The sequence below is a fragment of the Octopus sinensis genome, linkage group LG9, assembly GCF_006345805.1.
Source record: "Octopus sinensis linkage group LG9, ASM634580v1, whole genome shotgun sequence".
In the NCBI taxonomy this organism is placed as follows: Eukaryota; Metazoa; Mollusca; class Cephalopoda; order Octopoda; family Octopodidae; genus Octopus; species Octopus sinensis.
The window spans coordinates 22,516,495-22,544,047 of record NC_043005.1 but is presented as its reverse complement, the minus strand read 5'-3'; the positions used below and the strand labels follow the sequence as shown (position 1 = coordinate 22,544,047).

The 27,553-nt window shown below is 35.7% G+C and overlaps 1 protein-coding gene across 1 annotated transcript; it reads left to right on the top strand.

Moving 5' to 3' along the window:
* Nucleotides 1-19: 19 nt before the first annotated feature.
* LOC118764798 (MFS-type transporter SLC18B1-like) lies at nt 20-24,971 on the top strand. Its single transcript, XM_036505825.1, has 4 exons — nt 20-174; nt 2,874-2,942; nt 5,647-5,734; nt 24,876-24,971. The coding sequence occupies exons 1-4, from the start codon at nt 52-54 to the stop codon at nt 24,887-24,889; spliced, it is 294 nt and encodes a 97-aa protein (XP_036361718.1). The 5' UTR covers nt 20-51; the 3' UTR covers nt 24,890-24,971.
* Nucleotides 24,972-27,553: the final 2,582 nt, after the last annotated feature.

Genomic DNA, 27,553 nt, shown 5'->3' with positions numbered 1-27,553 from the left:
TTCTCTCTCAACAGATTGCTTAAATACATCCCTAACAAGGGTTCTTATAATATGGTGTTCATCATACTAAGTTTCATTGCGAGAGCTTTAGAATCTTTGGGTTGTGGTACAATCAGTACCGCAGTTATGATATTTTTCGCCACTGAATTCCCAGATGATGTTAGTTGTTTATTTGTGAGTATAACTAAACGCATACTTCTCATTCCAGCTTCTCTCTCTCTCTCTTTCTCTCTCTCTTTCTCTCTCTCTCTCTTTCTCTCTCTCTCTCTCTCTCTCTCTCTCTCGTTCTCTCAATGTAATAATGGGATGGTGATGATAGAAATAGTGATGATGACAATAGTATGATAGCAGTGGTAGTAATGGTAGTTACGGTGATGAAGTGATAGTTATAGTAACGATGAAGATAATGGTGATTATAGTGTTGGTGGTGATGATTGTGATTGTGAAGGTGGTGCTAGTTAATTATATACTAGCAGTAGCAGTGGGAACTCCATGCTAAATACGAGATTCTTTGGGTGATTATAAGTTTATATAGTCACAGAATTTAGTATTCTTTTATAAATTGTATATTCTGCATTATCCTTCAGTTTTTCTGGATAAGGTCTTAATTGAAGGAACATGACTTTCCTTTTCTCTCAGCAGTTCAGAGGTTCATTTATAAATCTAATAGCTTCACAATGATTGCAGAGAATATTCATGTCACCAACGTTGTATCTTTCGACCATACGTTTTCGGTTTTTTTGACGTTCTCGTTCATTTTTATTTATTTCTATCCCTTATTTCTTGTAAATACTCACTCAATACTCTTTGATTAATATTTTCCTTTCAACACACTGATGCTCCCGTGCTTGTTTTAGTGATTCGAACCTCTGTTTCTCTTTATATCATTGCCTATACCGTTTTAATCTTTCTCTTGTTAACTTATATCATGTGTCAACCATATTTTATAAACAAATACCTATTTTCAAGGGAGAAGACAGTAAATAACTGCACTTGTACATATGAGGAGAGGCGATATAAAAGAAAAAATTAGTTCAGTTGAAATAAAAAAAGACTACACATTTCGCTACCCACTCACCACCATCATCTTCATCACCACAATGACCATCACCATCACCTTCACCATCATCATTATAGCTTTCAACAACAAAGCTCAATCTAAGTTGTTTCCCAACCACGATTGTTTCATTTTATTTCAGTTCTTTGTTTATATCTACTTCTGTTGCTGTCAGCACAAAGCTAGAATAACAAATTAAAAAACAAAATGCAAAAACACAAACAAAAAATAACATCTACGCTTATTTTGCCAAGTCATTTCACTTTCATTGAAAAATCTATTTTTCTATGATAAGGTTATTATTATTATTCCTTTTTCAGTCCACCCAACGATGTAATAAGCCACAATAATATATGATGTTTAAAATTTTCCTTTTAACATTTTATCTCTCTCTCTCTCTCTCTTTCCCTCCTTCTCTCTCTCCAGCTCTCTTTTTTTTCTCTCTCTACCTGAAATTTTAACAAACATTCTAGCCATATCATTCCCCTCTTCACGTCTTTATGATTTCTCTCATTCTCTTTCTCTTTATTTTCATCTCTCATTTGCACTGACCACATGACAGCTTATTGCATCGGCTGGCAAAACACCTCTACTCGTTCTCCCTTACACTCTCCACTTTCTCTCTCCCTCTTTGTCTTTCTTTAACTGCACCACTAGAACCTCATTCTGCTAAACTTTGTGTTACTGACTCTCTTTCTCTACATCACTACCTTCAGAAAGCTTTTTAACCCCGCAATAAATGTTACGTTTCTCCTACTTCGCACCATGAACACTTCTTTCTCCCTCTTTTTCTTTCTCGCTCTACTCCTTTTCCTTCAACTAATCACGTGACAGCGTACGCATTTCGTCCTTAGCGTATTAATATATAGATATTTCAAATTACGGTCCCATACAGAAAAAAGCGAATTGGTTGCATCTCGGGAGCTGATTTACATATCTATCACTTGCCAGGCTATTATGTTATTCATTACATCAAATAGATTGTGCCATCATAAAGATTATGTCAAAATTACCAATTAGCACTTTATAATATCTCTTCATAACATGTAAATCATAGACAATTTTGTAACCACTCAAACACCATCGGATATATACGAGCGCAGACACACACTCGCTTATAAAGTTTGAGTTAGGATGTAGTATGTGTTTCATATTCCAGAAATTATGTGTAGATATAGGTTTGTGTATAAATAAACGACGATAATAGTGAGTTGAACGTTACAGTAAGTTAGGAAACATACAGAAATATTTTATTGGTAATGGAAGCTCCAAGCAAATGGGGTCCAGTCTGGAATAGAAGTAATGGAACACTAGCTTGAAAATTTACAAGCCAATGATCCGTTACCTAAGTGGATCAATGCTTAAGAGAATAAAAGATGCTAGTCTGAATCACAATGGAACGCCAGCCATGGATTTTGTCCTATGATCCATGTGTAGGTTGTCAAATATTTGGTCCTATGATCCATTTGTAGGTTGTCCTGTGATCCATGAGTAGGTTGTCAAATATTGTAAAACTAAATATCTTTCCCATATATAAAATTTATTCATTGTTTTGTCAATTTATCGCCATTTTAAAGAACTGAAATTTTAAGGAATATCGCATTTTATAGTACAGATACATTTTAGAGAAAAATGCATTTGAGATTATATCATTCTTTACGGAATGAGACAATTAAGAGATTGTGTAAGTTTTGAGAATGTTACATGTAAGTAAAGATACTCACTTTTAAGAAAATATTTCAAAACATAATTTTCTTACAAAAACAGATTAGTATCTTCTGAATTTCCACAGCTATTGTGTTTAAACGTTTTTCAGGGTTTTCGTTTGACTGCAACTGGGTTTGGCTTCGCAACTAGCCCCCTATTTGGAGGAATGCTTTATGATGTAAGTATGATAACATAATTATCTTCATTGAATTTTTGCTGCGGGAGAATGAAACCATATGAGATGTGTCGGGTACCTAGCTGACGTTTAGCTGCAGTTAAACAAAAATATGATCAAAGATGTTCCAGACAGAACAGTTTTCAGACTTAGCGTACCCAGGACAGTATTACCCAACGTATATTTTGTTTTTATGAAAGCGGGGTAAAATTTGAGGGAGAAGGCAGCTATTTTTTGCATGCCGACAGACTATATAGAAGTCGCCTCAATTATGTTGTCACAAGCATTGCACTGAGTTTGTGATCAAGTTACTTCAATTTCAACATCTGAGCCATCTGAATTCATTTAAGAGGCTCTTCAAGAAACATAGTTCACAGCTGTAAACACCGTCATTACTTTAATGAGGCTTGCAGCTGAGGTTATTTCTTCACGTGAGAATAGTTACCTGAAATAATCTAGTCGTATCCAGTAATTCTTTTTTTACTTTTTATCTCTTTATCACTAAAGTAAGTGGAATTAAAGATCGTAATTATTGACCTTTGTGTCAGGGAAAGATTATACACTGTGTGAAAAATATAGACTCCACCCCAAAACTGGATTTATACACCATAAAGATGGCTACATACAATAATAAACATGGAATAGGAATATATATTCTTTAATTGCCAATAAATTAAATTATGACACATCTAATCGGCAAAATGTAAAGTCTATGATACAAATGGTGTTTCAATTTCACAGTCAAGTAATATTACTTGAAATTAAGTGAAATTTTCAGAAATATAAATGGATATAACTATTTACAAGAAGCGTTGATGGAGTGTATATACAGTTTTGTGTGTGTACATGCAAATGAATCATCAAATGTAAACGAAAGCGCGTTCATGTATGTGTGTATACACAATAAATGTATGGCTATAGAAATTTTTAGTACACGTATATAAAGAGTATATACATGTGTTACAATCCAGTTAATAGGTACTTTCAATGGATTCAAGGTGAAAAAATAATCTTCTCTATTAAAACTTTGAGGTGGGGGTAAGTCAATTACATCGACCCCAGTTCTCAGCTGGTACTTATTTTATCCACTCCGAAAGGATGGAAAACAAAGTTGAACTCGGCAAAAATTGAACTCAGAACATAAAGACGAAGGAAATGCTGCTAAGCATTTTGCCCTGTCTGCTAACGATTCAGCCAGCCCGCCACCTGAAGGTGGAAAAATAATGAAATTTAAGTTCCCGGATCATAGATTGTCTGTACAGTTCGTTTCAAGCAACAGATCTTGAAAACGTAGTGAATCTGTAAAAGATGTTGGTTTATAATTTGTTGCGCTACTGACTGTCATTGCATAGTTGATACAAGCCGTTGTATCACAGCTGAACTGTGTCTGCTGCTACAATGGCTGTGGGATATTGTTTGCTGAATGGCTGCTGACACCACTATCAAGGATTAGGTAAGCCACTTGATATACCTGACTGAGAGGAATTAATTCAATAATTCGGACATCTACTAAGTCCATGGGCGTGAGTTTACATCAGTAATGCAAATATCTATCACCTTCTGTTTCCTATATGTATAAATATCCCCTAAATCTGGGCTTAGTGGTTTAACGTTTTTCATGCCTGTTCCTTGACTATGGGTACAAAAGATGACAGATAACTTTTCTTTGAAAAGGAAGCCGATCTATCTAAGATAATATTTACTATTGATTTCGTAGTATCTAACACATTCGAACGACTAGGTGAACCGAGGCAATAGCGATATTTGATCAAGTTATTTTTATTGTTTGCACTCCGGTAAAGATGACTGTCCATCCATAAACATTGCAAGTCGTTTAGAAATGTGCTCTTTCGAAACACTAGTGTGTTTGATGCAGTTCATGTGAAACTTAAATTTTCTGTTAAATAGTTTGTTGTTTCATAGATTAGACTGTTGCAGAAATAATAGAAGAAACAAAGGGATGACACACAGACTAACTTATAGTCTAACTTATCTGAAAATTTGTAATAGAATATTTTTCTTTAGATATGTTAGCTTTTCTCAAAGATTGGGCGCTCAACAATTGTACATAATGTTATAACTGTTCAGGTGTGAATTAGTGTCTAGTTCTCAAGATGAAGATGTGAGTCTATTATAGATTTATAGAGTTTATGTGTCGTTTATTTCTAGGTGACACATAAGCTCAATAATTTGAACATATGATACATGGGAAGATAACCCAATGCTTATACCTTCGGCCATCTCGTCTGTACCTTGAAAAATTAATTTTAGTCTCCCCTTTAGACACAAGACAATTGTTTAAGTACGAAACTGACCATAGTAAATCAAAGAATATTTATTTAAGAGTTGTAATAAGATCAGATAATGCAAGATAGATAAAATTGGATAGAATAGGATATGAGATGGTATGATAAAATACTATACTACGTAATATGTATATTATAAATAAAATAAAAGATAGGCTATGAAAGAACAAAAACCAAGCATTTACTTAGGCTACTTCAAAAGTCTGTTCCGTTCCCATGAATTTATGTTTCTCTGCATATGCAAAAAAAAAATAATAATAATAAATCAGATATTTTCGAATATAACGTGTTAAAGAGGAGTCCAAGGACCAAGTTTTTTGGAACAATACATAGCTAATAGCAATAAACAATATTAAATCGCCACAACAGAGTCAACCATAATTGTATTAAATCTTTTTCAGCTTGGCGGATTCGATTTACCTTATCTGATATATGGTACACAGCTTGCCATTTGTTTACCATGCGATATATACCTTCTAAGGAGCTCGAGTAAGTGTTTTATAATATAATATAATTTAACAAGATACTCTTTTACTTGTTTCAGTCATTTGACTGCGGCCATGCTGGAGCACCGCCTTTAGTCGAGCAAATCGACCCCGGGACTTATTCTTTGTAAGCCCAGTACTTATTCTATCGGTCTCTTTTGCCGAACCGCTAAGTCACGGGGACATAAACACACCAGCATCGGTTGTCAAGCAATGCTAGGGGGACAAACACAGACACACACACATACACATACATATATATATACATATATACGATGGGCTTCTTTCAGTTTCCGTCTACCAAATCCACTCACAAGGCTTTGGTCAGCCCGAGGTTATAGTAGAAGACACTTGGCCAAGGTGCCACGCGGTGGGACTGAACCCGGAACCATGTGGTTGGTAAACAAGCTACTTACCACACAGCTATTCCATTATAATTTTAATATAATATACTGTCTTCATTCGAAAAATAAAACGTAAAGTTTTTGGAAAGTAAATTTATTTTACTTGCAATTCAATGAAACTTGACTTCTACAAAATAGTTCCATATATTGTGGATGCAAGGAGCCTAGCATTTTTCCAATTTTGCAGTGCATTTTTAGAGGTGGTGAGAAGTTCTTGCATTGAATACTTTTCGATAGCTTTTATAATGACTGAAATTGGCAACCGTTCAGAATAAATTTTAAATTGTGAAGATAAAAAATCCTAAGTGACCAAATCTGTAAAATACGGTAGTAGGGAAATAAACGTCGTCCAATGTTTTACCAAAACGTTAGGGATAAAAAGTGACGTATGAGCTGGGGCCATTTTGTGCAGCATCAAGATTTTATGCTACAGGCCTCTCCTTTTACACTGTCTTTCTGAAATGTCTCAAGATATCCAAGTAAACACTCTGGTCGTTTGAACACAAGAAACAAACTCATGATGAATGAGATTCTTCCAACCAAAACTGACGATCAACATCCCCTTCGCATTTGAGTATCTCTGAGGCACTTTTCTGGTCGAAACAGCACTGGTTCCACTCTATTGTGACAACTATCTTTTTGCTTCTGCATCGCAATCGCACACCTGTTATGGCATTTTCAGAATGTTTTCATCAGCGTTCTAACTACCAAACAGCACCAGTTCTCTTTTCCTTCATCCCACAACAGATGCAACACTAACTTTGCGACTTCACGATGCATCTTTAATATATTTATCACGTAGCACGAATTTTTACGCACGTCTACTTTAGAAACTTTACGGATAATTAAATGAGGGTTTTCATGGATATACAACTCACACATTCAAAATATGATCACGATTAGATGCTGTAGGAAGTTACAGGGACGTAAACACACCAACATCAGTTGTCAAGTGATGGTGAGGGGTAAACACAGCCACACAAATCCACTCACAAGGCTATGATCAGCCCGAGGCTATAGTAAAAGATATTTTCATATCATAAGGTCCCACGCAGGAGTACTGAACCCCAATCCATGTGGTTAGGAAGCAGGCTTCTTACCACACAGCCACTTCTGCGCCTAATACGATATATGATATGAAATATGATATGATATGATACAAGTAATATTTCTAATTTTGGTGATCAGTGAATAGATTTCACTGAAAATATATATGTTTGCGGAGGCTTGGCAAACATCTCAACTAGCAGGTCTTGTGTCGTTCAGACGTTTTTTTTTAAAGTTCGTGCGGTGAAAACGTTATGCTGTTGTAAAAACGGCGTTACACGTTCGGTTCTCTTGGGAAGTCGGAAAAGTCGCTTTGAGTCATAAGGATTACTTGTCTTTATTGTTTTTCACTGGAGAATTTAGTCTGTCTGTGTGAGACAGACGAGGGAAAATGAGTTTTTCCGCATTAAGAGGAAGAATGGAGGAAACAAGAATGTTCAGCGAGTCGGACATGTCGTCTTCCGAAGAAGAATTGGTGGAAGCGGTAGAAATAATGGACATGATACAACAGAAAAGGACATACGCAGGTGCAGCGAAGCCGGTGGAAAAAGAAATAAATCTGGCAAAATTACCGGAATGCCAGGACATATTAAAAAGAGTGAATGGAGAGGTGGAGTTGTTGCTGCCCAACAGGAAAAAAAGTAAAATGGAAAAAAAGAAAATAATATACAGAGTATTAGCAAACGACAAGAACAGCACAGATATAATAAACATGGAAATGATAGAGGAGGCCTTAAGAACAACAGAGGAAGAAATAGTATTCCTCGCAAGAGGAAATAAGTATGCCACAGTGGTGGTGCAGTATATAAATGAGGAAACTGCGGAAGAATGGCTACAAAGACGATAAAAAATGGGAAAATAATACTTCTACCCACTCATCTGGGGAGAAGAACATGAAGAATTAGGGTGGAGGGAATGCCACCGAATATCGAAGCAGAATTAGTAATAGCAGCGGTTATCTGCGGTAATGAAGATAAGGTCGACATAGTCCAAGCGACTATAACAGAAGATAAAGGATGGATAGGAGCGACGCTGGAAATGGGCGTCCAGGCAGAAATGGAAACCCTACAAAGTTTGTCGGAGTCGATTACGACAAGTGATATAACGATGAAAGTATGTGTGGAGGGCAGAGCCCCTCGTTGTTATAGATGTGGTCTGAAAGGCCACATAAGAGCAAACTGCAATACGACAGTGGAACAGATAACCAAGGAAACAGCAATGGAAACGGTAGCACCCCAGAAGGAAACAGAAGAAAAGGAGAGTCGAGTGAAGGAAGACGGAAAAGAGTGGGAAACCCCAGGAAAAAGAAAACAGCGGAAAAGAAAAAAGGCAAGTAACTGTGAACCCCAACCCACCCCAGCACCACCCTCACCCACTGTGTCCCACCCCGTCCCTGCACACACTAATTCCACCCACTCCCCAGCAACAAGAAAATAGAAAACAGACAAACAAACGATAGCACAAAACCCCCACTCTGAAAAATATTGTACAGGTATTATTGACAACAAACATTTATATGAAAGATTGAAAATATGGGGAAAGATAGAAATGCCAGATGGCTGGCATCAGAAAATGGAAATAGTATTGTCAAAAAATCAGGTTGAGGAACTTGAAAAGGAACTTGAGGATGAATATATGTTAAAAAGAGGAACACTGGCACCGGAAAAGAGGAATAAACTAGAAGAAATATACGAGGTTGAATTTGTAGACTTTGTGGTTTTCGCGGTAAAATAGGAATAAAAAGGTAAGTGATGTTGACTGATGGAGCAGTTAACATCACTTTCATCTCTCATTATTTGACCTTTTTTCTCATTTTATCATACAATGATTTTTTTATGTTTTATGTTCCCAATGTGTTGTAGTGTCCCCTCTATGTAAGACCTTTTATGGTTAATAAAAAATCATCAACTAGCAGGACTTGCTACCCTAGACTGGTGACGAGAAGACTCAGAAACATGCATGTCTCTAGGTGCAGGCCCTAGCTGGTGGGGGTGCTTGTCTCTCCTTCGCAAATATAAGGACACAGGAAATGTGTCAAAGCCGACAGGAAGCGTGGATGCATCCTAGGGCTAAATAGTGGTGGTGTGTTACCCTTTACGGGACTGTCACGTTAAGTTGACAGTATACAACCACTCTATCGCTCCACCACCGCTCATATCTCTTTGAGATATTTAGAAATTTAATATTTCTAATATATATATATATATATATATATATATATAATCTTGTAGTAGATTAATCAAAAGTTTAACCGATACCTTGGTAGCAAAAATCCCAGCAGTAAACAGCACGGTTGGAGGTACAACCATATGGTGTTGCAACCGTGCGTTGGTGCGGATAATTGAAATTAAAATATTATTGGTGAATTGAAGAAATGGAGCTGTTCAATCTGCGTTCAGCTCCATTTCTTCAATTCACCAATAATATATATATATATATATATATATATATATATATATATATATATATATATATATATATATATATGTATATGTATATGTGTGTATATATGTATATGTATATGTGTGTATATATGTATATGTATATCTATATATGTATATGTGTATATATATATATAAATATATATATATATATACATACATATAAATATATACATATATATATATATATATACATATATATATACACATACACACACACACATACACACACATATATATATATATATATATTCAAAGAGATTCCAACTCTGTTTTTCACATTTTACTCTTTTACTTGTTTCAGTCATTTTACTGCGGCCATGCTGGAGCACCGCCTTTAGTCGAGCAAATCGACCCCGGGACTTATTCTTTGTAAGCCCAGTACTTATTCTATCTGTCTCTTTTGCCGAACCGCTAAGTAACGGGGACATAAACACATCAGCATCGGTTGTCAAGCAATGCTAGGGGGACAAACACAGACACACAAACATACACACACATATACACATATACATATATACGACGGGCTTCTTTCAGTTTCCGTCTACCTCACAAGGCTTTGGTCAGCCCGAGGCTATAGTAGAAGACACTTGGCCAAGGGCCACGCAGTGGGACTGAACCCGGAACCATGTGGTTGGTAAGCAAGCTACTTACCACACAGCCACTCCTGCGCCTTTTATTTATAATCTTCTAATATTAATATGAGATATAAAATAATATAGTAAAAAGAAATGAAATGAAATATTAATTGTCTATTCTTATTGAACAAATGAAATATTAAGTGTTCATTCTTATTGAACTGGTATACTTTCTTGCATTTACACAATCTTTTGGTTCATTGGTGGTGACAGTTCTGATCATTGGTTTCAACTGTGGTTGACTGGTTAAATTTTGTCCTTTATATACATTCCTGTGGATAGAAGTAGTAGTTGCTTGGCTATTTTTAGTACAAAGCATGAAAAGTTTTACTTAAAATATTGCAGTTATTGAATATTATAAATTATTTGATTTTAATTTTCAAAGTAACATTATAATTTAAAAAGGTACCATAATTTTTTTAAAATATCGGTACACTAGAATACTTAAAAATCAGAGCCAGAAGTACAAATATAGCTAAAGTTTTATGCAAAGTAGAATAGTATATACTGTAGGCAAATTCATTATGTAAAAATAGGCATTGTTCAGGACTAAAAATGTGAAGACTTAGCAATACCTTAGGCAATAACTCGAGCAAATTTTACTGTGAATTTGTTATAGGTAGATTTTACTGTAATATCTAACTAATTTTTGTATTATTATATTTATTGTACTAACTATGTATTACTCTTACTTTTTATAACCTATTTTCAAATTTTTAATAATTAAATAATAATTTAAAAAATGAATTTTTTGGAGTTACTTTTAATTTTTAATGGAAGTAACAAGTAATAACAAATAGAAGTAATAAATTGTAATATTTTTTTTAGTTTTAATAAAAGCTAATATCTTCTAAATCTAAATATTGTGTTTGAATCCTTAGTTGCAATATTTTAAGTAAAAAATTGTCTTGTTCTGTACTTCACCAGATGTAATAACTTAGCCTAAATTTTTCCAAGTGCAATAATTTGTCCTGTACATTTCCAAATAATAATCTTAAGAGTATTATTTCTCTTGCTGGCATTTCTCTATGTAATGTATGTAAATATGTATATATGTATATATATACATATACATACATACATACATACATACATATATATATATATATATATATATATATATATATATATATATATATATGCATGTATGTATCTATATATATATATATATATATTTATATATAAATATATACATATATATATAACTACATATATATACATATATATATATATATATGTACATATACACACACACACCACACACACACACACATATATATATATATATATATATATATATATATATATATACATATACTTATGTGTATATTCATATACATATATATATATATACATACGTATTATATATATATATAAATATATATATATATATGTACATATACACACACATATATATATACATATACATATGTGTATATTTATATACATATATATATATATATATATATATATATTTATATATATATATATATATATATTTATATATATATATATATATATATATTTATATATATATATATATATATATATATATATATTATATATATATATTTATATATATATATATATATATATATACATATATATATATATATATATATATATATATATATACATATATGTATATGCTTACATACAAACGTGTATGTGTGTGCATATTTATTAACGCTTGTAATTGTTAAATATAAATATAGTTATGACAATAACTGAAGGAGGATCACTCAATATATTTGTCACCATACATTCACATATCCCACCACACCTGCTACCTCTCAGACTTTATGACTGGTTGAGTTCCCTTAATTGTATCTCTGAAGTTGATTTCAACACTCGACCTACCGATAAGTGGTACACTATCTAATCCGATAGGATATCTGACTTCATAATTTTCAGTATAGTAATATATTGGATGTTATGTACAAAACAGTGGAGGCGCGTGGCTTAGTGGTTAGGGTGTTGGACACATGATTTTGATTTCGATTCCTGAACCGGGCGACGCGTTGTGTTCTTGAGCAAAACACTTCATTTCACGTTGCTCCAGTTCACTCAGCTGGCAAGAATGAGTAATCCTGCGATGGATTGGGGTCCCGTCCAGGTGGGGAATATATACGTCATTGAAACTGACCCTCATGAGCCTGGGATGGCTTGAGAAGGAAACATTTATTTTTATTTATTATGTACAAAACACTCTACTGTCGTTACTGCAGGCATTTCTCTCATGGTTGATATCAATATTTATCGTAAATTAACCCTGGCAACGCATGTACTTCACTCCTGATTCATCAAAAACAACTTCATGGTTGACTAAAACCATTTTAGATATGCACTCGGCTAATGAGAACTAAAAGTTTCACTATGTAAAAACTAACATTTCCTTTTTCCGCGCTGAGATTCGAAACCGAATCTAAGACTTCTCGCTCGTCTGACCACCACTGACCAAACAGGCGCAAAAGAAATTTTTTTGTCCTGTCAAAAAAATGAAGGATGGTTCCCCTTTGACCTTCAACCTCAGCCGTGTCATGTAAGGTTCAAGTGGACAGGAGGCGACCTACATATGTAGGAATTTCTCATGTGGTATGTCTGTCCTTCTAGCTGTCAAGACCATTATAAATATTGCAAACCGTCAAGGGAAGGCAGGGAGAGAGAGATAGTCAGAGGCGAGACGGCCAGAAAGTAACTTCGCCAGTTAAGCAGGCAATAGAGAACCAGATATTCAGCATGAACGACCCTACACAGTAGCAGACGCAGAACATAAACAGACACCACTGAATGACCAACGCACACACAGATACAAAACATGTCTGGTTCTACCTCATCATATTGACTCAGTATTTACCCTGTTAATTTCTACTTGGCCAGCTCGAAGTAAGTTGGTAATGTCATGTAGTGAGATTTTTGATGTATACAAGTAAATGCAAGTGTCGTTTAAATAAATTATTTAAACTACAATCCGATGTTTTCCTATTGTTTTACTTTGACGTCGTCCACATGCTTATTTCATCTGCAACCCCAACATCTTTTGCTACACCTTTCCCACTACATTTGGAGACCCTGACTAAGAATGACAGCCTTCATTTCACCTGTCGCTAAATCAGAACTGAAAAATTGCTGCGATTAATCGTCACACAATGGCTCTATCAGAACACAACCCAGTGGCGAACACATCTACGGTCAACATGGCATACCAGGCAGCGATTACGTTCAGGATTCCACCATTTTGGACGCACGACCCTGCAGTATGATTTCACCATATCGAGGCCCAGTTTCTTCCAGCCGAATAGTGAACGATGCGTCTCGCCTTACGCACTTGATTGGTTCCCTGTCGCCAGAGATCATGAGCGTAGTCCGTGATCTCATTATGGCACCATCCGGTTGTGTGTCATATGACACTTTTAAAACCACCCTGATCAACAGGACTTCAGAGTCCCAACAAAAGTGACTCCAACAGCTCCTTACGTCAGAAGAATTAGGTGATAGAACGCCTTCTCAGCTTCTACGAAGAATGAAATAGCTTTTTGGAGATGAGATTCTCCCCAAAAAGATTTTTAAGCATTTTTTTTTCCAGTGTCTGCCCTCCAACACGCAGGTGATAGTCACTTCCGCACAAGAATCCACTTCCATTGAGGAACTGGTGGAGCTAGCTGACAAAATTGCCGAGGTACAGCATAGATATTCAACGATATCGACGGTGACCCCCTACAAATCCTTTCCTTTCCGTCACCAGTGCTTCCGAAATTTCGGGCTTGCGCTCATTGATAACGCAGCAGGTATCGCAGATACAGGCCCTGACAACACAGATACAAGTCCTATCGCTTGGTACACCGCGTCGAAGTAACAGCCGATCGCGTCGATTCGGTAGACGGTTCCGAAGCCCAAGTGCCACCAGTAACTCGCAGGAAACTTGGTACCACCGAAAGTTCGGAACACGGGCGCAGAAATGGACGATCCCTTGTTCGTTTTCAGCATCCCATTCGGGAAACGACACAGCCAGGAATTGAACACGATGGAAGTTCCTGGCTCTCACCCACAAAATCGCCTGTTTTTCGTTTGCGATCGTATAACAAGCATGCGTTTCCTTGTTGACACTGGCGCGGACGTCAGCATAATCCCTGTTTCCTGCACTTCAGGTAAAAGAAAAGAGACACCAGTCTGCCTTCAGGCAGTCAACCACTTGCCGATTCTAACACTGAACTTAGGACTACGCCGTACCTTCCAGTGGGTTTTCGTCATCGCTATCTTAGGAGCCGATTTCCTTCATCATTTCGGTCTCCTAGTACAGAAGACTTGTCGACAGCACCACTCAGCTTACTGTGCGGGGTATAACCGCTCGTATGGCCACAGTCAGCCCAGCTATTTTGCAAACAACGACAACCCGTCACAGTACTATCCTTAAAGAATAGCCGGTCGTCGCTCGACCAGTATTCCATAGTAAACCTATAAAACATGAAATCATCCACCACATCACGACCAGCGGTCCACCTGTTGCTGCACAACCTCGAAGGTTACCACCAGATCGTCTCAAAGCTGTCAAACAAGAATTCCAGCACATGCTCGACCTCGGAATCATCCGCCGGTCTAGCAGCAACTGGTCCTCGCCAATACACTGCGTTCCTAAAAAGTCTTCAACCGATTGGCGAGTTTGCGGTGATTATCTATCGCTAAATAACTGCACTGTATCTGATGCATATCCTGTTCCAAATCTACAGGACTTTTCTAGCTTGCTGCATGGAGCTCGCGTCTTTTTAGAGATCGACCCTGTGCGAGCTTACAATCAAATCCCTGTGGAACCTGCGCATATTCCGAAGACAGCAGTCACGACACCCTTCGGAATGTTTGAATTCCTGTGTATGCTTTTCGGTTTACGCAACGCGGCACATACATTCTAACGGTTAATAGACACAGTTATCAGAGGTTTGCCTTTCGTCTATGCATACATAGACGATGTGCTTGTGGCCAGTAGCTCAGACGAAGAGCATGATCAACACCTGCACCTGCTATTCGAAAGCCTGCGCAAATACGGTATTGTTATCAACCCCAGCAAGTGTTCGTTCGGAGTTACTTCATTTTCTCGGACACATCGTCGATAAGGATGTCATTCGCCCATTTCTCGAGAAAGTCAAAGCCATCGTGGATTTTCCACCACCCAAATTTCTCCGCAAATTGCGAGAATTTCTTGGCTTGGTAATTTTTTACAGATTTTTACCCCACTGTTCAGAGACAGCACAGCCTCTCACGAATATGCTGCGACAGCGAACATGCAAAAATACAAACATTGCCCTGAGTGAAGGACAACTTACCTCTTTCGCTGCCTTGAAAAAAATGTTTTCTAACGCTACCATGCTGGTGTATCCCAAACCAGACTCCCCACTGTGTGTACAAGTGATGCATCCGATTCTGGAGCTGGAGGTGTGCTACAACAGCTCGTTGACGACATATAGCAACCGTTGTCTTTCTTTTCTAAGCGGTTAAAACCCGCTGAAACGAAATACAGCACTTTCAGTCGGGAATTATTAGCGGCATACCTGGCTGTTAAGCATTTCCGACACCTGCTAGAAGGTAGCAATTTTGCCATATACACCGACCACAAGCCACTAGTGTACGCCTTTAATACCAAACCTGATCGTCACTCGCCGCGAGAAGTCCGCCACCTCGACTTCAAATCGCAGTACACGACAGATATACGCCACATCAAAAGGTCGACCAACTCAGCAGCCAATACACTATCACGCATGCAGATCAATGCAATCCACACCACTGCCACAATTGACCTTCCACGTATAGTAGCTGACCAGGAGAATGACGAAGAACTTCTAAATCTCCGAAATTCGTCATCTCTCAAATTTCAGCAAGTTCCGGTACCATCATCCATAGCCCATATTTGGTGAGATATCTCCACCGGTCACCAACGCCCTTATCTACCGCAGAAGCATCATCGTGAAATTTTTTCTGCCCTGCATTCTCTGTCACATCCTGGTATTCGTTTCATCGCGTTCGTAATTTTTGTAGAGGTGTTCCAGATTCTCTGTAGATCTGTAGTCTCGGTGAATGTATGTATATTGAGATGTTATAGTTGACTATAACATCTCAAATCTCCCTTGAAGTGGTTTTTGCCAGCAAGTGCACTTTGTAACCAGCGGAACTAATCCCGGTCTAGTCAGATGTTTCCTAACGAACAGCACGAAAGTTAGCGGTAGCATATTACAGAAGTGAATATAGATATCAGTCACTTCTACCTACATCTCAGGGACAGCTTTCTTTCATCTGATTTTTGTGTGAACCTGGCTACCTTGCTCGCATCCTTTCCCTAGTTTTTCTTCACTTGAACTGGAACGTTGTTCGAATAACAGAAGCCGCCGATATTCAGCATGGACATTCTTTTCAGTGTGCTGAGTTGAGCTGGAAGCCTGCTGTCTTGAATGAGTTCATGTTTACTCTTGTAATGCCTAGTACATTTCTAGAATGATCACGAGCATCATGAGTTCAGATGTGTCCGACACCATGGCAGAGATTTCGTCGCATATGCAGATACGACTGTCTTATGTTTCAGTTCGAGAAGTATACCACTCAAAATTTGTGAACCCTATAGCAATGGTTGCAACACTAAAATATGCAGAAGAGAAAGAAGAGAATCCCAGGTGGTTCCGCGCCGGTTGTGAAACGAATCCAATTGATTCATTTGTTTAGTTTGACTACAGAATAGAAACCAATGCACATTGTTGTGATCCAGTTTCAGAAAGACAAGAATGAAATCGTTTAGCCGATGCCGACTCTTTCGTACATTTGGCGAGCATTATTACCAAAATCTTTGAATAGAGTTTTTGACCTAAAATCGACTATTATATCATTCTCGTCCTAAACATTCGTCAGCAAAGTTCTGACACCTCACCTCACAAGTCTTGTAACGTTTCCACTTTGTTGTCAGCTGCAATAAATACTCACCCAAACCATCTGATTGGTGGACAACAGTAGCGAATAAGTCTTGAATTCGACGTAGTTACGGACGGCCATTAAAGTAAACACGAAATCCAACATCTTCGCGAACATTTCGTGAAAGTTTTACTGAAGTATCACATATAGCAGCTTGAAATCAGATTACACGCACCCGCTGCAGTTTGCCAAAGATCGAAGCTTGTCGTCACGCTGCGTCACTTCCAGCCGTGTTCATTGAACAACTTTCGTATTGTAGTGTATCATTGAATGCGCATTAGCACGAACGACGCATTCTTCGTCTTTCGCATCAATAGTTCTTTTACATTTGGTTACTTGAAGTGAGTTCTCAAGAGCTTAACTCTGACAATTGATTAATCCATCATCATGGTTCCAGATCAACTGCCCTACGATAATGGTGATATTACTAGAATTTAATATACAAGCAGACTTTGGTATTCAAATGTGGATAAGATAAATGATAGGAAAAGGTTATGAGATATGGAATTTCAAGTACATACAACTGACCTCAGCAACTTTTTTGAGTTATCGTTTGATTGGGTATATCTGTCAGGCACGCAGTGACCGACAACAGAATGTTAATGTCGACTCTACTGTGTGTCTGACAAGATATTCCTAGGTTGCGAATGAAAGTGTAATGGGGCTGTAGCCGTTTGCGTGGTGATCGCGTTTTATAGGTTAATTTTCAATCATCAACCAATGAGTCATAGTTTGGCATGCAGCTGTTTTCGAGAATTTTATGTTACTCATTTCGCCTTCTTTTCGTTGCTTGGTATGTCGTTTTAGATTTTGCTAATGATTTTCTAAAAATTGATATTATTAATATTTTTTATAATGCATTTCTTTATAGTACAGCTTATAGTATGCTAGCTGCTGTTCAGTACCTCTCTGTATGATAATAAACAAATACAATTATTATCAATTTTATCGTACATTTTTTAATATTGTGACAGTCACACTATTTCAATTAATCGGTGCTTGGGTGTCAATTTATTAGAGGTTGCTACACCATTAGGAGAAATACGGTACATATATAAAATATTACAAGCCTTGCCTTAAAAAGTACGCAACTAGAACTGAAAAATGCGCACACTTAAAAGGATTACAGAATGTCATAATAAACCTTAAAAAGTATGAGACTAGCATTGTAGATCAAAAATACTGGAATCACCATACATTGTACTTTCTGTGGCATCCTTTTATCACATGAAATTTGTTTAGTTCATCGAAATTAAGTTATATTAAAAGTTAATTAAGTTAAATTATCGTATACTCAATTTTAACAAAACAATTGTGTACAAATACTAATGTCATCTTTACGCAATAATTCAATCTATGAATGATAATTTTTCTACATTTACAAGTAATCAATCAAAAATAATTTAGTAATAATTTGTTTAATTCACATAACTGTTCCATTAGTATGTGTATCATAATGTGAATTATCTTTGCTTATAATCATTTCAGTTTCGTACTTTCGCTGTTATATAGACTAGTAGAAAGACCGCCCTCCCGGCGATTTTCTGCTACCCACTTCATAATATTTTCACATTTGATTCCCATTTATAATAATTTTTGTATTTTATGTCTAATCATTTCTTTGTATGATAGTGCTCACTTAGTAAATATTGCTTTCATTATTTTATCACAGTCATAACATCACGGTAGTCCAACAACAGAGGGGGAAGCAGTTTGTCAACTTTTACCTTCTCAAAGCAACATAAAGATTTCAATTCAGCAGCCCATCTGTAAGCTTTGTAGTGCGTGTGACAGAGAGAGAGAGAACATTGCAAACAATGAATGAAATAAACATGAAATGAAAAAATCGTATAAATAAAAGGGCATTACTACAGATGTATACGCCCCCGACTTTGTTGCCTCATAACATCCAGAAAAATGGATACTTTTTAACAAAATTTTCTACAAATACTGCTTAGATGCTGTGGCTTCAGAATATATAGGGATTTATGGGAAAGAATTTTTGCGAGGAGGTGTACAGAGGAGTTTCAGAAAATTCACACAATCTGACTTCTTTCCTTCATAACTTTCAGGAAGATGGATATCTTTTAATGAAAATTTATACAAATCCCTTTCAAATGGCATAGATTACAATTATAAAGAAATTTGTGGGGAAAAGTGTTTCGGGGATTTTCCCCATATTTTTTTTAACCACAGCCTTTGAAATGATGGGGTTGGGGGAGCATCTTTGTATGAAAAAGGTTTTGAAAGCTCTTTTTTTTATACACTCCCTCATCATCCCACTCTGGACATATTTTGGCCAACATTTTTTCTTTTTGCACTTCAAAACCACGAGAAGAGCATTTTCGGTAAAAAAAAGTTTTTAAATTGTTAATATTTTCAGAGGGAAAAGTGATTTAAGGGCGATTTGGCTGTTGTTTTTTTTGGGGGCACATCTAAAGACAACCCACATTGTCGCTTTATCATTCTCGCATATATTGATTTCTTCAGTATTTTTCCCCATAAATACATTTATATTCTATAAAAAATAAAATTTGAGAAATTATGAACCCCACTCCCTGCCCCTGATTGTTCCTGTTTAGAAATTAAAATATTGGAGAGCCTGAGAAGGTCATTGCTGGCATTTAACCACAGTGATTTTTAAAAAGTTACGGAGATGTACTTGCATAGCAAGTGACTTGATCTGAAATCATGTGCTAAAACAAAAACAATTTCAGCACGGAAGATGTTTGTAAACCATTCAAGAACACACAAATACCGTTAGTTTCACTTCAACATTAAAACTTCATATGTATTAAAATATTCTCATCGCTTCCAAACCACGACCTGTTCACTGACAATACTTCACAAAAGCGATGCAACGCGAAATTTTGTCAGTGAACAACACGCGCGCGCATGCATACGCACACGCACGGACGCACACACATTAATTGCCTTTCATTTATGTGTGTCTATGTGTATGCGCGAGTGTGTATTGTTGTGTGTCTGTGTGTGTGTGTATATGCGTGTGTGTGTCACTGTTGAAGTTGTGTTTGGAAACTGTGAATAAAGTGAAAGTTTCGAGTACTTGTCAGTAATTTTTTGCTTTTTTCTCTTCGTCTTCTAACAGTAATTACCCGACTTTCTAGACTCCTCTCACAGATATCCCGCATTTAAAAATTATGTATATTTTTAAAAGTTTTCATTCAATAAATAATGTTTTTACATTACGTATACATTAATAGCGAATTAAAACTTAAAAGAGAAAGTGAGTGACTTTGCAAATGAAAATGGAATACACCGCACTGAATGCAATGAATATTTAAATTTTTGACGAACTGGATGCAGTGAATATTTAAATTTGCGAGAAATTGGAATTAAAAATTCAATAAACTTGAGAAATCGGAATTATAGGAAATTTCCTTGAACATGAATTCATAAAAATATTTCTTTTAGTACTTTTAGTAATTGTTACTTACCTAATTAATAAGCAGCTTTTTCCATTATAGCATAGATTCAACTTTATCATAAATCCAGTTTTTTTTATTATCATGGTAATTTCGGGCCTTGTGCCTAGAGTAGAAAAGATTATCATGGTAATTTGCATGCAGTGTGAAATATGTTTTTTTATATATACTTTGGTATGAAGAGTTATATTATGAATTTACTTATTCGAAGTTAAAGATATTTTGAACGTTTTCAAATTTTTATATTAAGAATTCGATTTAATAATTATCGTGACATCGTAATTCACACATACGTCTCTTTTCGTTTTAAGATGCCACAGAATGTAAACCGTATAGTGATTCAAGTATTTTTGAGCAACAATGCTTGTCCCATAATTTTTAAGGTTTATCATGACATTAAGGTTTATTATGACCCTTTTGAGCGAGTGCATGTTTCAATTCTAGTTATAGATTTAGGTTAGAATATATTTATAGTGGCTGTTTCTGGCATTCATACACCGAGAGTGCAATCTTGAACGAAAAGAACTTTATTATCATGGAAGCTTCAACATATTTTTAAGTATGTGGCTTCCTTTTATCCTCCGATATACATCTGGGTTCGAGGCAAACATGAGGTCGACGTTTCATTACTGCTGTCTTTGGTAACGAGAATTTTCCTTTGGGAATGAATTACGACTAATAATCTTGGACCTAAACATCCTTTCATAGAAGAATTTTTGTATCTAATTAAAGTTTCTAAAGCTTTTGTTACAGTCCGAGATGGTAATTTTTTATCTTTTCTTTTGCCAAAGAAATAAAATTAAATTATCATCCCGAAATATAACAATATCTTTTAACACACGATTTCACTTCACAAATCTTACAAAACAAATACATAAACGTTTCTAATACATTTTTCATCAATATCCAACTAGCATCCCTAAAACGGTGAAATGGGATTGAACACACAGCTGCATGCTAATGAAACACTATTTGTAATACAATCGACTGCACTTCCTCATATTACATAACCACAGCTAACTAAACTGGATCATAAAGTACTTATTTATCACGAGCATGTGTTTACAATCTTAATAACAGTGTCAAGTTAAATGTCTGTCACTGTTTTCGTGATGAGATCAATAATTCAGACTCACTTTCTCAAATATTATTAGGTGTTGGCAAAAACAAAATACAAAAAAGGTAGAAAGAAAGGTAACTAGACATATAAAGATGATTACATAACTACTTTGTAAAATGCAATTCTTGATTTGCTTATCAGATTTATCATGATTTATCCTCTTCCGTATTTTTATCTGTCCATATTTCATTTTTTATTACATAACATATGTATATATTTTCACGCCTTGCTGACAAATCTGAACTGATGCTTGATAAAGTATTGAAATATACAGACAGAAATCACTATCAGTCAATAATCAGCAGTTTTGTTTATTAATGCATTCGTTTTGTTTTGTTGTTGCTGCTGCTGCTGTTATTGCTACTCAGCTGGAATACAACTAATTAGCTCTATATGCATACATAGAAAAATTCTTACGAAAGTAATGCAAAAAGCACATAACATATTTTTAAAGTGGCACAAGTCGTTCAAACTGCACATGTTGCTTGAGTAACTCTTCCTCTATATAAAGATACTACTCAACACAGTCCTCATCTCAAGCGATGCATTTGTACTATCGTTGGACCCAACTCTTGAATACCCTTTGAAAAAATTCAAAAATTCAGGTGTGCACTGTTGTGCCTACTTCAGCAAAATCACATTTACCCATCTATATCATCAAGACATTATCCCTGACGACTATTCTTTATTGGATTGAACAATTGGACGTTGGTGAGTGCCAAATCCGAATAGAACGGCAACAGGCCCAATTTGCTGATTGCCTGATTTGTTGTCAAAAGTGTGTGTGGTAAACATGAATAATTTTTGCATTCTTACTCGGTCTCTTCCTTCTAACGGCTACCATAAGTCCTCTGGATTTCTCAATGTACCGCTTGCGGTTCACGGGACAAACACGTTCCAGAAAATCAAGGGGAATGATGCCCTTGTCATCCGAAAATACAGTCATTATGATATTCGGTACCGATCGCTGGCTTTTGAATTTATTAAGCCTTGGAGAAAGGTATGATCCAATTCCATGGATTAAACTTTCGTTTTCATTTCCGAAACATGAGGATACACCCACATTTCATATCCTACCACCAGATCGGTAAAAAGAAAACGTGTCTTTATTGTCTTCCAACGCTTTCAACAAATCAGAACAGACTTGCACCACACTCCTCTCCTTCATATCGGGTGCCAACAAGCAAGGTATCTACACTTCACACACTTACTGATACCCAAATTCTTCCACCACTTTGTGTAACGAATTGTAACCACATAGTCCAGTTGCATAGCAGACTCACGGACTGCGACTCATGTGTCAGCACGAATCAATTCGTCTATTCGATGGCGATAGTGTGAGTGGTCGCAGTTGATTGTCTCCCACCGTATAGTCTTTAATATTGGTTTCTTCTTTAAACATCTTCATCCATCTGTGACATTGCTCTCATTTGAGGTGCCATCTCCGTAAACAGCATGTAGCCTTCTGTGGGTGATGGACAGCCTTTACCCCTATTTCACCAAGAACTCATTGAAGACAAGTTGCTTCTGCTTGGAAGCTATTTGCTTGCAATGAAGAACAGAAAGAAGAGTTACTCTAGCAACTCGCATTTTGGATGACTAATATCAACTAGTAAATAAGTAGTACCCACTTTTTCCTTACTTTCTGGAAAATCTATGTGTCTTGAGTAACTCTATCTCTCTTTCTCTCCCCTCTCTCTCTCTTTCTCCCTCTCTCCTTCTCTCTCTCTCTCTCTCTCTCACTGTTATAATGTGGGTCCTCGTCCACTTCTATGTTGTCGTCGGCACTGTAATATTCTTGTCACCACTATCATGTTGTGGCGATATTCCGCGTCTTATTATCTCTGACTCGCTGATAGCTCCGCAGGATAATGACTTTGAAACGTCTACCTTGACGATAACTCGACCTCGTATATATCACTGACTCTAACTGAGAAACTCGTACAACGAATCTACTACTACTGACTGACCTCTCTCACTTCATAGTGGCTCTCATAACACTTTGTCACGTGGGAAGAGGTGTACCATTTCACTACAACTCTCCCTCTCTCTCTCTCTCTATATATATATATATATATGTATATATATATATATGCATGTATATATATATATATGTATATATATATATACATACATACACATATATATATATACATATATATATATATACACGCATATATATATATATATATATATATATATATATATATATATATATATATATATATAGCACATATACCCGGCGTTGCCCGGTTTAAAGAGAATAATAAAAATTTAAAACTCCGTCCAGATTACGCAGGTCTCAACTGTTAGTAACTGAGATACTAACTTTCTACATTAATAACTCTCTAACCCATACCAGCATAGAACATAGACATCAAGTGGAATATATATAAGATAAATATACGTAATTCAAAAACACTTTTGTGTAGCTTATTTTGTAACCAAGAAACAGGTACAGATCATAAACAATGAAAGGCTGAATTTGGTGATTTATTTGACAAAGGTGGTAGAGAGCCAATCCAATGATAAATTTGACCTTGGATCTTGAAAGTTTGCATGAATCTTGGATCAGTTATAGCTCTTGTGACTCCAAATGATGTCATCTGTAATGCAGCGTTGTATTGTGTAATTTTGTTTTGGAAGTGCTTGGAATCTTGGTCAGTTGATGACAACAGTTTCTTCAATGGCTCTGGAGTTTGGAGATTGCAAGTAGTTTAACCTTTCCACCAATGCAGTACAGTGCACGTGTCTCTCCCGACCACTTTCTTGCTTTACAATGTATGCACTCAGTTGTCATTGTACCAATGGAAGCTCTAGTGTCATCTTCATAATGCGCTGCTGGATCATAATCGAAAGCTGCTTCATAGAATTTGCTACTCTGAGCTGTTGCAACAGTCTTCGTTCTGCAGTGAAGAGCCTATTCCTTGTCAGCCGTGCATACCTCTGTTCATCACTTTGAGATGCTCTGGCTTGTGTAGTGCACAGTCTGTTCGTTTTTTGGTATGCTTCCCTTTCTACAGCTGTCTCTCTTTCCCTGGGCAGAAACATTCTTTTGGCTGACCTTGACATTGTAGTAAAATTTGACACTTTTCTTCTAGGTATGGTTCTATAGCGATGCAGAAATTCACAGGTGCAGAAGATAGTAAACAGTGAAAATAACTGGGTAACGGAAATTATATTTCTTGATACGACGGACAGAAAGTAAATAAGAAATTTTTATGAGAAATAAAGAAATGTAAATGTTGAATCGAAATTTTTCACTCAATGAACCAAAGAGCCAGAATAGAAAGAACCAGAAAAAAGCCGTTAACAACAGAAAAACATAAAACCGTTGAAAAAGTAAAAAAGAAATTTTTAGGGAAATTAACTAAATGTACGGATTTAAGTGGAATTTTTAAAGTTACTTCTGTCAGTAAATTATGATCTTTCTGTTATCAGTAATTCCGGCAACAACAAAAAAACACAAAATGTGGCAAAAATAAATAAAAAATTGTAGGCTAACTTAACGAAGTGTACGGATTGAAGTGAAATTTATGAAGTTACTTCTATCAATAAATTATGTATGAAATTACTTTTATCAGTATTTGTGAACTTCTTTCTGTCAGTAATTTGTCATTGTTGTTTGTAAATAGCGATTGAAATCTGACAGTGAAGACAATAGCAATTGAACTTAAAATGAAAACAAGAGCGTCTAAAAAATTTAAGTGAAAACAATAGAGAGTGAGTGAGATATATATATATATATATATATATATATAGAGAGAGAGAGAGAGAGAGAGAGCTATCTATTTAGATATCTATCTATCTATCTATCTATCTATCTATCTAGATAGATAGATAGATAGATAGATAGATAGATAGATAGATAGATAGATAGATAGATAGATAGATAGATAGATGGGATGTAGAAAAATAGACACAGAGAGAAAGATATAGAGATAGAGATCGATAGAGAGATATGGATGGAGAGATATAAAGAGATAGAGATACGCGTGAAATGCGAATATACACACGTCTCTATTTTATATATTAGATGATATTGTGATAAGTCTTTGACCAATGGATGTAAAGGAGACAATCAATTTCTGAAAGTTACTTCGCAAAGATTTACCTCCCTTCTCCACGTAACCCAGAAACAGGTACTTTCTGTCCCCAGGGAGCCCGTTACTCATTATGTGAAAAGTTTTAAGTGTTAAAACCATCTCTGGAACATAAGTAATGTAGGTTCCCAATATGGAGAAAGTCAGTTGAAAAGTACGGCCGTTATAATCTTTTACACATATACACACGTGCGCGCGCAGAAAGGGATTTATATATATATATGTGTGTGTGTGTATGTATGTACATATATATATATGTGTGTGTGTGTGTGTGTGTGTATAGTATACGCATATATATAAAGTATAGGTAAAGGAAAAAATATAGGCGGACTTGGATGTTCAACATCCCTTTGAAGGATTTTGGTAAAAGTTATAAAAGTTATGTATATATATATATATATATATATATATATATATATATATATATATATATATATAAATAAATGGAGTTGGACGCAGATGTTATTAAAAGGTAGAAACTCCGGGTTAATGTGCAATAATTTGTGTAGTGTAAGTAAATAAATAGAGTTGAACGCAGATGTTATTAAAATTCTTTTACTTTCGACATAATGTTTCGAAAACAACATTGGTTTTATTCCAAAGGAATAAACAGTGTAAAATGCAATCTTCTCATCAGGAAAGAAAGAGAGCCTATCTCAACAACAAGACATTATAACAATTACGATGACTGCCTAAATGATAAAAAGAACGTTATTAAGTATTTTTAAAAACCGTTTGTAGATTCTACCTCAAAAGCAGATACTAGAAAGAGAGGGTTAAAGAAATAATAAGTAGAGAACAAATAAAGAGGGATACGTTGGTTGAAAAAATGTTCAAAGGCTTAGAAGTAGATTTCTCTATTGAAGTAAAGTGCAAGTTAAACTAACTGTTCAAACTATAAAGACTGGCAAATGTTATAATGTCATGTTGAGATAGGCTCTCTTTCTCTCCTGATGAGAGGATTGCATTTTACACCGTTTATTCCTTTGGAATAAAACCAATGTTGTCTTCGAAACATATGTCGAAAATAAAAGAATTTTAATAACATCTGCGTTCAACTCTATTTATTTACTTACACTACACAAATTATTGCACATTAACCCGGAGTTTCTACCTTTGAATAGGTCGCTTCATCCGTGTTACTTGCGTGAATTTTGCTACCCTGGTAACCCTGTTTATTGAATTTTCCATGTTAACGGTAAACAAAGGATAATTCATTCATCCATTTATATATATATATATATATATATATATATATATATCGGGCTACTACTGACTGACCCTTTTGACTTTATAGCGGCTCTCATAACACTTTGTCATGTGGGAAGGGGTATACCATTTCACTACAAGTCTTTGTTTGCCTGTCTGTCTGTCTCTCTCTCTCCCTCTCTCTCTGCATATATATATATATATATATACATACATATATATACTATACATATATATATATATATATATATATATATATATATATATATATATATATATATTTGTGTATGTATGTGCATATTTATAAAGTATAAGGAAAGGAAAACAATATAGGTGGACTTGGATGTTTAATATCCCTTTGAAGGATTTTGGTCCTTACTTCTTTTATGTATGTATATATATATATATATATATATATATATATATATATATATATATATATATATATATATATATATATATATAGG